This window comes from Vombatus ursinus, unplaced genomic scaffold (genome assembly GCF_900497805.2).
Source record: "Vombatus ursinus unplaced genomic scaffold, bare-nosed wombat genome assembly UNPS02009132.1, whole genome shotgun sequence".
NCBI lineage: Eukaryota > Metazoa > Chordata > Mammalia > Diprotodontia > Vombatidae > Vombatus > Vombatus ursinus.
In genome coordinates, this window is record NW_020948910.1 from 14,707,167 (window position 1) to 14,720,955 (window position 13,789).

General features: G+C 34.4%; 1 protein-coding gene across 6 annotated transcripts in view; it reads left to right on the forward strand.

Annotated features, from left to right (window-relative positions):
- Nucleotides 1-13,789, forward strand: part of HBS1L (HBS1 like translational GTPase) — a 137,954-nt gene that overhangs the window by 95,404 nt on the left and 28,761 nt on the right. For all 6 annotated transcript variants that reach the window (XM_027850646.1, XM_027850647.1, XM_027850652.1 and 3 more), the window contains 4 exons: nucleotides 3,127-3,292; nucleotides 5,044-5,161; nucleotides 9,293-9,439; nucleotides 9,899-9,973. In XM_027850646.1, the coding sequence (XP_027706447.1) occupies nucleotides 3,127-3,292; nucleotides 5,044-5,161; nucleotides 9,293-9,439; nucleotides 9,899-9,973 (506 nt within the window). The remainder of the gene's footprint in view (nucleotides 1-3,126; nucleotides 3,293-5,043; nucleotides 5,162-9,292; nucleotides 9,440-9,898; nucleotides 9,974-13,789) is intronic.

The window sequence follows — 13,789 nt, forward strand, 5'->3', positions numbered from 1 at the left end:
TTTGCAAAAAGGCGCGAAACAGGGAACTGTTGGTTCAGCAGGAAAGTAAGAAAAAAAAGGGGAGGACAGCCAGAAAGCCTGGACAAACAAGGTACTTTCGGGAGGACATTGCCTGATGTGCTCCCTTATCTTGTTTGCATATTTGCGTAAACCAGTAAACCAAGAAGTCAATTAATCAATAACTTAATCTCCCCCTGTCCTGTTTTCCTATCAATTCTGTGGGAACCAAACTGTTAGCATTCCTCACAGGGGTGAAACAAAGGTGTCCATTATCACCACTGTTGTTTGATATTGTACTGGAAACGTTAGTTTTAGCGATAAGAGAAGAAAAAGAAATTGAAGGTATTAGAATAGGCAAAGAAGAAACAAAGCTATCACTCTTTGCAGATGACATGATGATATACTTAGAAAATCCTAGAGAATCAAGTGAAAAACTACTTGCAATAGTAAACACCTTTAGCAAAATTGCAGGCTATAAAATAAATCCACACAAATCATTGGCATTTCTATATATTACCAACAAAGCCCAACAGCAAGAGATAGAAAGAGAAATTCCATTTAAACTTATTGTAGACATTATAAAATATTTAGGAGCCTACCTCCCGAAACAAACCCAGGAACTATATGAACACAATTACAAAACACTTTTCACACAAATAAAGTCAGATCTAAATAATTGGAAAAACATCAGTTGTTCATGGGTAGGCTGATCTAATATAATAAAAAGGACAATTCTACCTAAGCTAATTTACTTATTTAGTGCCATACCAATCAAACTACCAAACAGGAGATAGAGAACATTACGAAAAGCAAAATAGATAACTTTGATTACATTAAATTTAAAAATTTTTGCACAAACAAAGCCGATGCAACTAAGATTAGAAGGAAGGTAGAAAATTGGGAAAGAATTTTTACAACCATTCTCTCTGATAAGGGCCTCATTTCTAAAATATATAGAGAATTAAGTCAAATTTATAAGAATACAAGTCATTCCTCAATTGATAAATGGTCAAAGGATATGAACAGGCAGTTCTCAGATGAAGAAATTAAAGACAACTATTATTTTTAAATTGTTTTATTTATATCCCACTACCACTTGTGTAGATATACTTTAGATTGCATCATAAGCCATGGTATTCAGGATGAAGATGATGATAGTTCCCTTGTACTCTGACCTGGTCAGACTGTATTTGGAAAATTTTGCTTAGGTGTATATATTATGGTTTCAGTCTGACCTATGTAACCAGTTTTCTGTTGGACATTTCAGATGTCCTTGATGTCAGAGAGATCTCTCAAATTCACTATGTCCAATCAGAACCCATTATCTTTCTCTGCAGACTTCTCCCAGACTTCCTTATTTCTGTCAAAACCACTACTATTCTCCAGTCCTCCCAAATTTATAACCTTGACATTCCTTGATTCCCGTTTGTTCTTATCCCACATATCCAGTTTCCAAATTCTACCTCCCCAACATATTTTCCATTAGACATCTTTCCTCTACTCCTCACCTTGATGCAACTACCACCTTATCTTAAGGCCTTTTTCACCTCTCACCTAAATTATCACAATGGCTTCCTAATTAGTCTCTCTCCTTCAAGTGCCTTCCCACATCAGTCCATCTTCCACACTGTTGCTAAAGTGATTTTTCTTACTTGCAGATCTGACTACATCACTTCTCTACTCAGTAAGCTCCAGCGATCCCCTTTTATTTGTAATGTTAAGTATAAATTATTGTTTAACTTTTTAAAGCCTTGTACCAGTCCGTCTTTCTGGTCTTGTTGTACATTTCTCCCCATCTTGTGCTCGACAGTCTTGCTAAACTGTTTTTTTTGTGTCTCACACATGACACTTTATCTCCTTTCTATCTGTGTGTTTGCACTGGCCTTGTTACTGTACCTCAAGAGAATCCTTCTCTTCCTTCAAGATGTGGCTTAAGCTTCACCTTCTACGTGGAGACTTTCCTGATCTATTCAACTGCGAACATCCTCCCTCTCAAACTATGTTGTATTTATGTATATTATTGTCTTTATATTTGTATGTCCTTGCTGTCTCCTTGTTAAATGTAAGCTCCTTGCAAAAAGATTTGGTTGCATTAATTGTATTTATATTCTCAGTACCTAGCCCAGGGCCTAGAACGTGGTAATGTTTAATAAGTACTTTTTGATCGATGAAATGGACAACGTGCAATGGAGGGAGACAAGAATGATGAAAATCCTGTGATTGTGCCATACAAAGCTAGTTCACAGAAATGGGGATATTTTGCCAGGAGAACAGAAGACTTGGCCATGGCTCCGTGTGTGTGAAGGGCTATCATGTGGAAGAATAATTAGAATTGTTCTGTTTGGTTTAGAGAACAGAACTAGGAGTCCCAGGTAGAAGTTGGAGCAAAGGGAATGCTTCTGAACAATAAGATTTATCTAAAAGTGGAATGGGCTGCCTGGAGAGATACTGGCTTCTTCCTCATTGGAGGCTAGCAAGCAGAGTTGAAAGTACCACTTGTTGGCTAATCTTAGAGGGAATTCTTTTTCAGATGTTAGTGGTCAGGTGAGATTTTGTGATCCTCTTGTCTCCTTATGGGCAAAAGTGCTGATGAAATGAGTGCCATTATTTGCATATCTCAGAGTTCCGAAGTCATCACATCTAAGGATGAGTTATAGAAGTAATATATGTTCCTACTGGCATCATCTACCCAATTAAAAACACAGTCTGACCTGTTAACAAGTGAATGGTAATGTATTCCTTGGTTAAACTCTTGATTCCTGAGAGATTATTGGCATAGTGCCTGAAGACATAGTGTACAGTGCCTGGAATGTAGTAAGCACTTAATAAATGCTTGTTCACTGACAGACTGACTACTAATATGGTTTATGTTTTCACTAATGTACTCTTGATACATTTGTAGACCATTCTCATAAAGATTGAATAAATGTGAGAAAGTAGTTATGGAAGTCAGTAGTTTATATTTTCTCTGTCACCTTTTGTTAGTAATTTTTATATTTTTATATTAGTAATCTATATTATATATAGATGAATTTAAAAATATATAATAGATATATTAAGTACTTCTTAATGTGGTTATCGCCTAAAGAAAATCACAAATATTAATCCTTGAACAATTTTCCTTAGGTCATGTGGATGCTGGGAAAAGTACTCTGATGGGTCATCTGCTTTACCTCCTGGGCAATGTAAATAAAAGAACAATGCACAAATATGAACAAGAATCTAAAAAGGCTGGTAAAGCCTCTTTTGCTTATGCTTGGGTCTTGGATGAGACTGGAGAAGAAAGGGAAAGGTAGTCTCGTATTAGCATGTTTTAAATAAGTGATTTGAATTTCTATGTAATCTTTTTTTTTTTAAAGCATGTAGCTTATTACATTGTTTATGAAACATTCCATGGAAAAATTTTATTTACAACATTCTTGGATAACAGTTTTCAGTATTAAAAAATTTTGAAATTCTGCATACTTTTTCTTTTAACTTTAGTATTTTATGTGGGTAGTTTTAGAACAAAATTTTAAACAAACAAAAATAGTTGAAACAACAGGAGAAATCTCAAATGGCCTCTCCTATCTTTATATAAAATTGTGATATGTACTTTGAATTTAAAAGGAAACATTAATAAAACACTTACTTTTATTTGAAGTTTAAAAAAAAAGATGGGGTCATTTCTAGAAAGTTCTCATTTATCCAGAATTCAAACAGCTATAAAAGCAATATAAATGTATTATATAAGCAAAAAGAGAAATTAAAAAAGAATCATACACCTAGAAACATTTATTTTAAAAACAACTTCTTATATACATTATAGTGTACAGATTTAGCTTAGTCTCTTATATCTTCTTTCATTCTCATTTCAGATTTGAATATCTCCTGTCACGTTAGTACATAGTATATCTACATTTTATTTTTTCATCTTTGTGACTCAGCCATAGAAATTAAAACTAGTAACTCAAGTCAAAAACTGCTTTTCTTAGGTCACAAAGTATGTCTTTCAGTAATAGTACTAGGAAGAAAACTCAATATTCCTAAATTACTATCTGGTGATTTTATCAATGTAATTTTCCTTTAAGTGATATTTTGTCCAAATGATTATATTTTCAGTGATACTACTATGTTATTCCTTAGCTTATGTAATTTTTAGTGTGTTCATTTCATCATCTTAATATTTTTTTTAGCCCACCACTAAATGACTCTCACCAATGCTTTGAAAATATGATTAGTATTCCTCATAGCAAACACTGACATTTTGGCTAAATTTGTGGTTTCCTGCTGTATACAGTTTCAACCGTACTTTTCCATACCACAAAGATGATTTCTGAAATTTTAAGGTGTTTTTTTGGTTTTTTTTTTGGGTACAACAGATTAAAAATAGAGTCAAATGAGAGGACAAGCAGTTTTGTTGGCTTTTTTTTTTTGTCCTTACCTTGAATGTCAAATCTTAATTTACTAATAGATCAGAAGAATTAATCCTCTTTATCAATTCAGGGGGGATCTGGATACGCCTTGGTTTATTTCTAGTTTGAAAAATATGCAGACTGGTCATTTGTAATTATCATAAAGAGATATGATCCTTTTCACTTTAGATCCATTGAACTATGCCCTTGGACTTACCTAAAGAAAAAGCCGATTTTTCTGGGTTGTCTTGTAGATAGTCTACTCTTTTCAATTTAAGATTACTAATGAACCAGGATTCTTTTAGACTTATGCGCTATTACCTGTGGACTCCCTTGCCTTCCCATACGTATCTGGGATAGCACTGAATTGGTCTCCAAACATTCTTGTCGTCTTGTTTAAGCACAAAATTATTTTAAAAATAAACAGATCAAATTCTGGCTTTTTTAAAAAAATGTTTACATAGGCCCCAGCTAAAGGCCAGTTTTCCATGCAAGAGTTTAGTGAACAAAAGTTGATTGTAGCAAGATAATACAGACAAACCTTTGGAGTTTATTGTTAAGGAATTTTGAATATTGAATGTGTGTCACTTTTATTTTTAATAGAGCATTCTAATATATGAGGTGAGTTTTTGTTTGCTTTTTTTTTTAGGGGAGTTACAATGGATGTAGGTATGACAAAGTTTGAGACCAAGACCAAAGTTATTACATTAATGGATGCTCCAGGCCATAAGGACTTCATTCCAAATATGATTACAGGGGCTGCCCAGGTAACAAAAAAGTTATTAACTTTATTTTGTTGATGACATATGTAATATTGTGATTATGAATTTAAAATTATAGGTCATTTAGCTTTAAAATTTATTTTAAGAAGAGATTAGATTAGAATAGCCCTTTCCGTTAACATGTTTTATGTATACTTAGCAAACACTTTTCTATTTGTTGTATTGTTGTTGTTTTTTATAGATAAAAACAATGAAAAAATAACATCCTTACTTCTGTTTCTATTTTGATGGTAGATTTGGGAGTTATCTTCAAGTCAGCATTTAACTTCCCTACTCTTGACACCTTCTCTCCCCAAAAATGTAACCATTTTCAAATAATTAACTCACAGTGTTAAAATTAATCTAGCTTAATTTTAAATATCTATAATATCTCTTGTCATGTTGGTAAAAAATAGGAAACTGAGGGGTTTGCCAATCAGTTGAAGAATGGCCGAACAAGTTATGATATATGAAGGTGATGGAAAAGTATTGTTTTGGAGGGGATGGCTTGATACCTTGGAAACCTGGGAAAACTTCCATAAACTGTTGCAATGAAGTGAGGAGAACCAGGAGAACAATTTATATGATAACAATAATATTGTAAAGACAACTGTGAAAGACTTAGAAACTCTGATCAACACAGTGACCAACTCCAATTCCAAAGAACTCATGATAAAACATGCTACCCATTTCCAGCTGGAGGTGATGAACTCAGAGTGCAGATTGAAGCATACTTTTTTGGACATTGCTAATGTGGAAATTTGTTTTGCCCGATTTTATGGGTTTGTAATGGGTTTTGTTTTTCTTGCTTTCTCAGTGGGGTTATGAGGAGATGAGAGGGGAAGAATTTGGACCTGAAAATAAAATAGAATTTAAAATTAAAATATACTAGAAAAAAGTATTTATTTGTAAGAAATGAAGCAAAAGGCAAACCATGGAATTATAAGTGAAATAAAAGCACTGGAGAAAAGAATTGGAAGGAGAATATACAGTTTGGAAGAGAAGATAGAAGACCGTGCTCAAGTTAGAGACTCCCTAAAAATTAGAATAGCTGTGAGAGAACTTGATGACTATGAAACAACCAGAAATATTAGAATAAACCAAAAGATTGAAATAACAGCACAAAATTCATGGTATCTACTATTAAAAACAAATGACCTGGGAATTGGGTAGAGAAGTAATTTTAAGAATCATTGGATTCCTTGAGAATTATGACCAAAACCAACAAATCTGGATATCATAATTCAAGAAACCATCAATGAAAACTTCCCAGATGTATTGGAGCCAGAGAACAAAGTAAAAATTGAGCCCATTGGTCACTTCCTTAAAAACTCGAACATTAAGACTTCCCAAAATGTCATGGCCCAAACCCAGAGCTTGCAGGTTGAAGAAAAAAAATACTGCTAAAGTATCGTAGAACCACTATTAGGATCACAATTAAAGGAACAAAAATCTTGGAATATAATATGCCAAAAAAAAAAAAAAAAGAGAGCGATGAAGAATCAAGCAAAACCAACTTTATCTTCCTAGGAGGGAACTATCAAGGGGGTATCAAAAGGAAAGAAATTGTAAGAATGAGCTCAGAATAACAAAACATGTAAATTTTTTAAAAGTTTAAATGAAATTTTCTTACAGGAAACAGGAAAGCATTGTACAATTTCCAGTTAATATGAAAACCATCTCAAAAACTGAGATAATGAAGATGTAAATAATTCCATATTTCATGTACCTGGATGTTGTTACTTTTTTGGTGAAGTCATATTGAACAAGTATACATATGTATATTTACATTGCATTATATACATTGCATTAGAATATGTAGGCAAAATCTAACCTTTGATAATTTGAGAAATTGATGATAATCATAGAGATTGTGGCTTGCCCATGGCTATATTATTAGTTTGTGGATATTCAGAGCCAGGACTAGAACTAAGACTCATAATCTGTACTTCTTTCCACTGTATCATGCTACCTTAACAGATGTATTTTCAGTTTTTCAGCAGAGACCAATAGGCTCTGGATTCAGACAGAACAATGGTTCAAAAGTAAAGAGAAATGTTTGGATAGGATGCCGAAGATAATTTTAAAGGAGAAAAGATAGTTTGAGAAAAAGTTGAGTACTATAGTATCAAAGAGTCAGAGAAAAGAGGTACCTCAGAGGTCCATCCATTCTAACCTGTACTTCACCCAGAATCTCCCCTGTTATTATCTCCAACAAGTGGTCATTCAGTCTTTGCTTGGAACCTTAAACAGCTCACCCTACTTTTTAACAGCTCTAATTGCCTAATATCTTACTCAATATAATATTATTATAATTTATAATAATCAGTAAGGGATAATAACTGAACATGTAATTTAATTGATATAGGGAACTCCCAGGTTAGGAGAATCCTTCTGTTAATGGAAATTGGCAATTTGCCTAAATTTAGCCTCAGGAGACTTTCCTAGAACACTGAGAAGTTAAGTGACTTGCCTAGGGTCACACAGCCAGTCTGTGTCAGAAGCAAGACTTGAACCCAGATCTTGTTAGCTATAGCGCCGAGTCTGTCAGGATGCATAACTTATCTCTTTGCATCTTGCAGCTGTTGCTTCTAGATCTGCCCTTTGGGACCAAGCTAAATGAATCTAAGCCTTCTTGCACATAAGAACTCTGAATTTTTTGATAGCATGGCTTCCAAAAGTTTTCTCCAGGCTGAATAGTTTCATTTTCTTCATAACTGACAGAATTTTGTAGTAGAAAGGACCCCAGAGGCCTTCTTGTCCATTTTGTTCCTGAACAGAAGTTACCTTTGAACTTTATATGACAATTCTTGACATATAGAATGCCCTTAATGAATGCTTTTTTTATTCATTCATTCCAGACCATCATTTAATGCAAATATTTTTTCTAATTAATGCTTTCTCTTATCCTAACTACATTGATTTTATTCATGCCTAAGCTTTTTACTTTTATCTTTCGTAATTTCATCTATCCCTTGTTTGGTTAAGAATTTTTGCCTTCAACATCACTGTGAAAGTTTGGTTGTTCTAACTCTTCCCTTACTGTTGATGGCACCACCATCCTCCCAGTCATCCAGGTTTAAAACCTAGTTGTTATCCTCAACTCCTCACTCTCACCCCCCACCCCCACCCCCTTCCCAATAGCCAAGCTGTTACTGAGTCCTGTTGATTCAACCTTCTCTCATATAACACATCTTTCCGCTCATGACATCACCACCTTAGTGCAGGATTTTATCACCTCATACCTGGACTACTGTAGCTGCCTTCTGGTTGGTCTCCATGCTTCAAGTCTCTCCCCCACTTCAGTCCATCTTCCTCCCTGCTGTCAGATTGATCTTCCTAAGGTTTATGTCTGACCATGTCCCTCTCCCCCACCCCATTCAGTAAACTCCAGTGGGCTCATCTCTCTTCCAGGAACAAATAAAAAATCCTGTCATTCAAAGTCCTTCATAACGTGGGCTGCTTCTATCTTTCCAATCTCTTCCCCCATCTCCCCTCCCCCCTGCCCCCCCACTGCCCTCCAGTATACTCTGCAATCCAGTAACACTGCTTTTTGTTCCTTGCACAATATTCTCCATCTCTAGACTACTTGCATTTTCATTGGCTGTCTCTTCTGCCTGGAATTTTCCGCCTCCTTGCTTCCTTGGTTTCCTTCAAATCCTAGCTAAAATTCTGCTTTCTATAAAAAGCGTTTCCTTATTCTTCTTAATGCTATTGCCTTCTCCCATTGATTATCTCTATATCTTGTTTGTTTGCTTCTGATCTCCCTGATTTTGTGTTATTTGTGTTACTAATTTTCTTGTTACATATTGTCTCCCTCAATTGGAGCTCCTTAAAAGCAGGGACTGTTTTTGCTTTTCTTTGTATCCCCACCACTTAAGCACAGTGAGTGAATGACTGATCTCATTCTTTCCTAATTTTTTTGTGATGTTATCATTTCTATTCAGGTTGCATATCCATGTTTATTATTTTATTATATGATGTGTGATATTGATTTAAAACTAATTTTCTGCCAAACTGCTTTCCAGTTATCCCAGCAGTTCTTGTCAATACGGAGTTCTTCCCAGGTAGTTTTATGTTTTTGAGTTTATTGATGTGGTTTTTCAAAAAAACTTGTCTTTCCTTCCTCCTCTTCAGGCTGATGTTGCTGTTTTAGTTGTGGATGCCAGTAGGGGAGAATTTGAAGCTGGGTTTGAGACTGGAGGACAGACACGAGAACATGGACTCTTGGTTCGCTCTCTTGGAGTAACACAGCTGGCAGTTGCTGTTAATAAAATGGATCAGGTAGTCAGTAGCATTTTTTCATGTGAATTCTTTTAATCCTTGCTATTAATTCTAAAAGAAAAAAACCCCACTCAACTATTCCTTCTTAATTTGTCATTGCTCATTATCTCAGTTGAAAATGTATAAAAATGTTTCCTAATGTCTGACTTCTCACTGTGTATGTCAATGAAACTGTCATTTAACTCATATGTAACTTCAGCTGGAATTGAAGGCCATTTTTGTTTATATTTATGGCTCGCTCTCCCCCCCATTCATTGATATTCTCTGGTACTTTAACCAACATCATGGTGTTAAAAACTTCCATGCAAATATGGGGGAAATGATTTTTTTAACTCCTCACTGGAGTAAGGTCACATTTTCTGACCTCTGTTCCTAATATTCCCGATTATATTTTCTTATTTTATAACTTACATGTGAAAGTATTCTTAAAATATATTTTCTCATAACATATTACATCAGGTTAATTGGCAACAAGAAAGATTTCAAGAGATTGTTGGCAAACTTGGACACTTCCTTAAGCAGGCTGGTTTTAAGGTAAGGTATGTTTTAAATTTTGGGGGTTATTTTTTCTTTATAGCATAGTAAGTTTATATTAGCTACTGTTGTAATAGAGAAGTGTTTATAATAATCATCATTAAACAGGTTGCTAAATCATGCTTATTTGTTTATAGAAATTGAGGAGGGTTTGATGGCAATTCAGGGTCAGGTCATTGCCACTCTAAAATAGACGGGTTATTCTTAACAATCCTGGACTTTCAGATCAATACAGATTAAGCAAGGAAGCAGTATAAATCGTACATTACATCACTGCAGCCTGCAGACATTTAGTATCTGCTGAGTATCTGGACCCAGTAGCTAGAATTATATATCAGAAGCTCTCTGTCTTTCATGAACTAACAGTATAAATCCTCATACTAAAAGTACAGACCTCGAAATATCCCTGAGAATTCAACAAATTAAACTTCAATAAATCTGGACCATTATCACAGACACCTGTTGCCTACAATTGCCCAAACATAACATTGATCCACGAAAATTTTAAGAACAATGTTTTTAATAGATGTCGCCATACCTAACACTTAAGTTCTAAGTCAGGTGGAGTAAAAAGCTTTAAAAATATAGGGAGCCAGCAGAAGAAATCAAAACCTTATGGGAATAAAATGAGGTATATGTTATCCCTGTTGTCCTTTCTGCTTTGGGAGTTCTCCTGAAGGTTCTTTCACTGAGGCTATAGCAGGAGAACTTTTATCCAGCTATAAAAAAGTTATTTGATTTACTTATACAATATTCTGAAAAACATTAAATATTTTTTTAAAGCATGCTAGTTGACTAGTTGTTTGATAATTGCAGTATATCAGCTTGTCTCAGGACTATTTCGATTTGAATTCCATCAAAACAGATGAGAAGAATGAAATAAATAATAATGATGATGACAATATTGTGGTTTCATACAATGTTTTACAACTTTCCCTTTTTAAAATTTAATTTTCTTATATACTTCATTTAATAACATTTTCTTTCCTTCCTATTCCCCATCCCATTGCACCAAAAGGGAAAAAGGCAAAAGAAAACCCCCATAACAAATATGTATAGTCAAGGGAAGCAGATTGCCGCGTTAGACATGTCCAGAAATGTATGTCTCATTATCCATTTTTATCATTGTCACTGGATTTATTGTTCCCCTAGCTCTACTCACTTCACTCTGCATCAATTCATACAGATCTTCCTAATTTCATCTGAAACTGTCTAGTTTGTCATTTCTTATGGCTCGATAATATTCCATTACATTCCTGTACCATAATTTGTTCAGTTATTGACCAGTAGGTGGACACTCCTTTAATGTCCAGTATTTTTACTACTCCAAAAAGAGCTGCACTTAATATTGTTTGCAGATATGGATTCTTTTCTATTTTCTTTGATCTCTTTAGAGAATATGCAATATGAATTGCTGGGACCAAGGTATGCACAGTTTCGTGACTTGGATGATTATTCTAAATATCTTTCCAGAATGACTCAACAAATTTATAACTCCACCAGTAGTGCATTAGTGTTTTCCCATTATATTCAAAATAATTTCATGTGTTTTTTATAATTTGACCTCTGAATAGTTTTATGAGTTTTATAGAGCAGATGGTGGTGGTATTATCCTCACTTTACAGATGAGGAAGTTAAGGCTTGAAGAAATTATGACTTTTCTCTGGTTATATGATATAAGTTTTTAAGTGGCAGATTTAGGATGAAAACCTAGGTCTTCTGACCAGTCCTCTTAAGTGCCATTCCACATTGCCTTTCTTTAAAAAAGGAAGCAATACATACAAGGTAAAAAAGCTAACATTTCAAGATTAATAAAAGTATATCCTGTTTAATGTGTAACAGAAAAGAATTTGCTCCTCTAATGGCCTTCCCTGATCCTCCCAACTGTAAGAGTACCTACCTCTTCCCACCCACTCCACACTACCATTTTGTACCTCCCTTACTACACTTTCATGCCATAACTTACATTATAGTTTTTTTGTGCATTGTCTTCTCTACTAGGCTGTAAGCCCTGAAAGGATATGGGATATGGCTTATTCTAGTTAACAGTGTCTAGTGCAGTGATTTGTATATAACAGGTGCTTGATAAATATGGGAAGAATGAATGAAACTTGGGCTAGTCCTTTTATTTTTAAATATTGAATCATCCTTTGTGACAAAGCAAACTTACAAGCAAATCTAATCCATACAGTTATTACATGTGACAGTGAGTACAACATTCTACCCTTATAGCACCTTGCCTCTCTGTCAAGAGGAGAGCAGTATGTTTTGTTATGACCAAAACTGGATATTGCGTTTACTCAGAGTTTAAATTCCTTTAGTGTTCTTTTCACTTAAATCAGTGTAGTTATGTGTATTTTTCTTCTGGTTCTGCTTATTTCACTGTGCATCACCAAGTGTATCATCCATGCATTTCTTCCTATGTTTCCCTTTATTCCTTATTCATTTTATACTGCACAAAAATATTTAGTTATATTTATAAACCACAGTTTGTTCAGTCATTAACTTATGAGTACTCCCTTTGTTTCTAGTTCTTTGCTCTTTAAAATAAAGTGTAGCTATGAATCTTTTTATATTTTCAACTTCTGTTTCTGTCTCTGACCTCCTCAGGTTATATGCCCAATACTGGGATTATTTGGACAAAAGTCAGAAATGGCTTAGTTACTTTTATTGAATAATTCCAAAATGTTTTCCAGAATCGTTAGGCTAATCCATAATACCAGCAGTAGCATTTCAGTATGCCTGTGTTCCACAGTTCCTCCAGAACTGATTATCCCTCAACTCCTCCCTCCTTCTTTTTTTTAGTCTTCCCTATTTGTTGGGTGTGAGATGACGTCTCAGAGGGTTTTTTTTTTTAATTTGCAGTTAAGGATTCACTTCCTAACTCTAGTTGTTATTACTTTGTCTCCCTTCTTTTGTTTCTCCTCAAAAAAAATTGTTTTTTAATTATTTGACCTATTTATATTCAGGTTCCTTATTTGCAGCTCACTTTGGTAAATGGTATAATATGCTACTAAACATTATTTTTGCCAAACTGCTTTCTAGTTCTCTCTGTAGTTCTTAACAAACAGGGAATCCATTTCCCTGTGATTTGTTTTGGTTTATCAAAGTCTTTGGTTTATCAAAGACTAGGCTACCGTTTATCTTTTTCACTTAACTACTTTTCTGTTTTTTACTTCATATCAAATAGTTTTATAATAACTAACTTATACTGTATTTTTGTTTCTGGTATGCTGTGGTCCTTTCATTCCTGATTTTTTTTTTTCATTGTTTCCCTTGAGATTCTAGACAGTTTGTTTCCTCTAAGTGAATTTTGTTTATTTTGTCTATAAAAAGTATTTTCTTGGTAGTGTGGTATAATGATCTGATCATTTTAAATATTTTACGTTTTGTGTTTTAATCTGTATCTATCACTGCTCTTTTCCAGTGTTTCTTACGTTTTATGTTTTCAGTTTCATTTAAAATAATTGCTGTCGGAATTTACTTCTGGCGTCCTTCCTTCCTCCTTTTGTACCTGGTTTTTTAGTCTTCCAGACTTTGATATCCCTATTAGGTTCTCTTCACTCTGCCCCTAAATAAAATTTTTTTTTCTTGGAAGGATCTAATAGATTTAGTCTATTAAACTATTAAACTGATGAGGTTTCGAGTGTTAGCTCCTCCAGGCCAATTTACATTTTTGATTGATGGGAAAAAAGCCTGAGAAATAAAGTTGTAAGTATGGAATTTCAGGTTCCAATAAGTGGAGGGGGAGAGTAGCAATAGCTTTCTGGTTGATCTCCCAGCCTTAAGTCTCTTCCTACTTTAGTCCATCCTCCA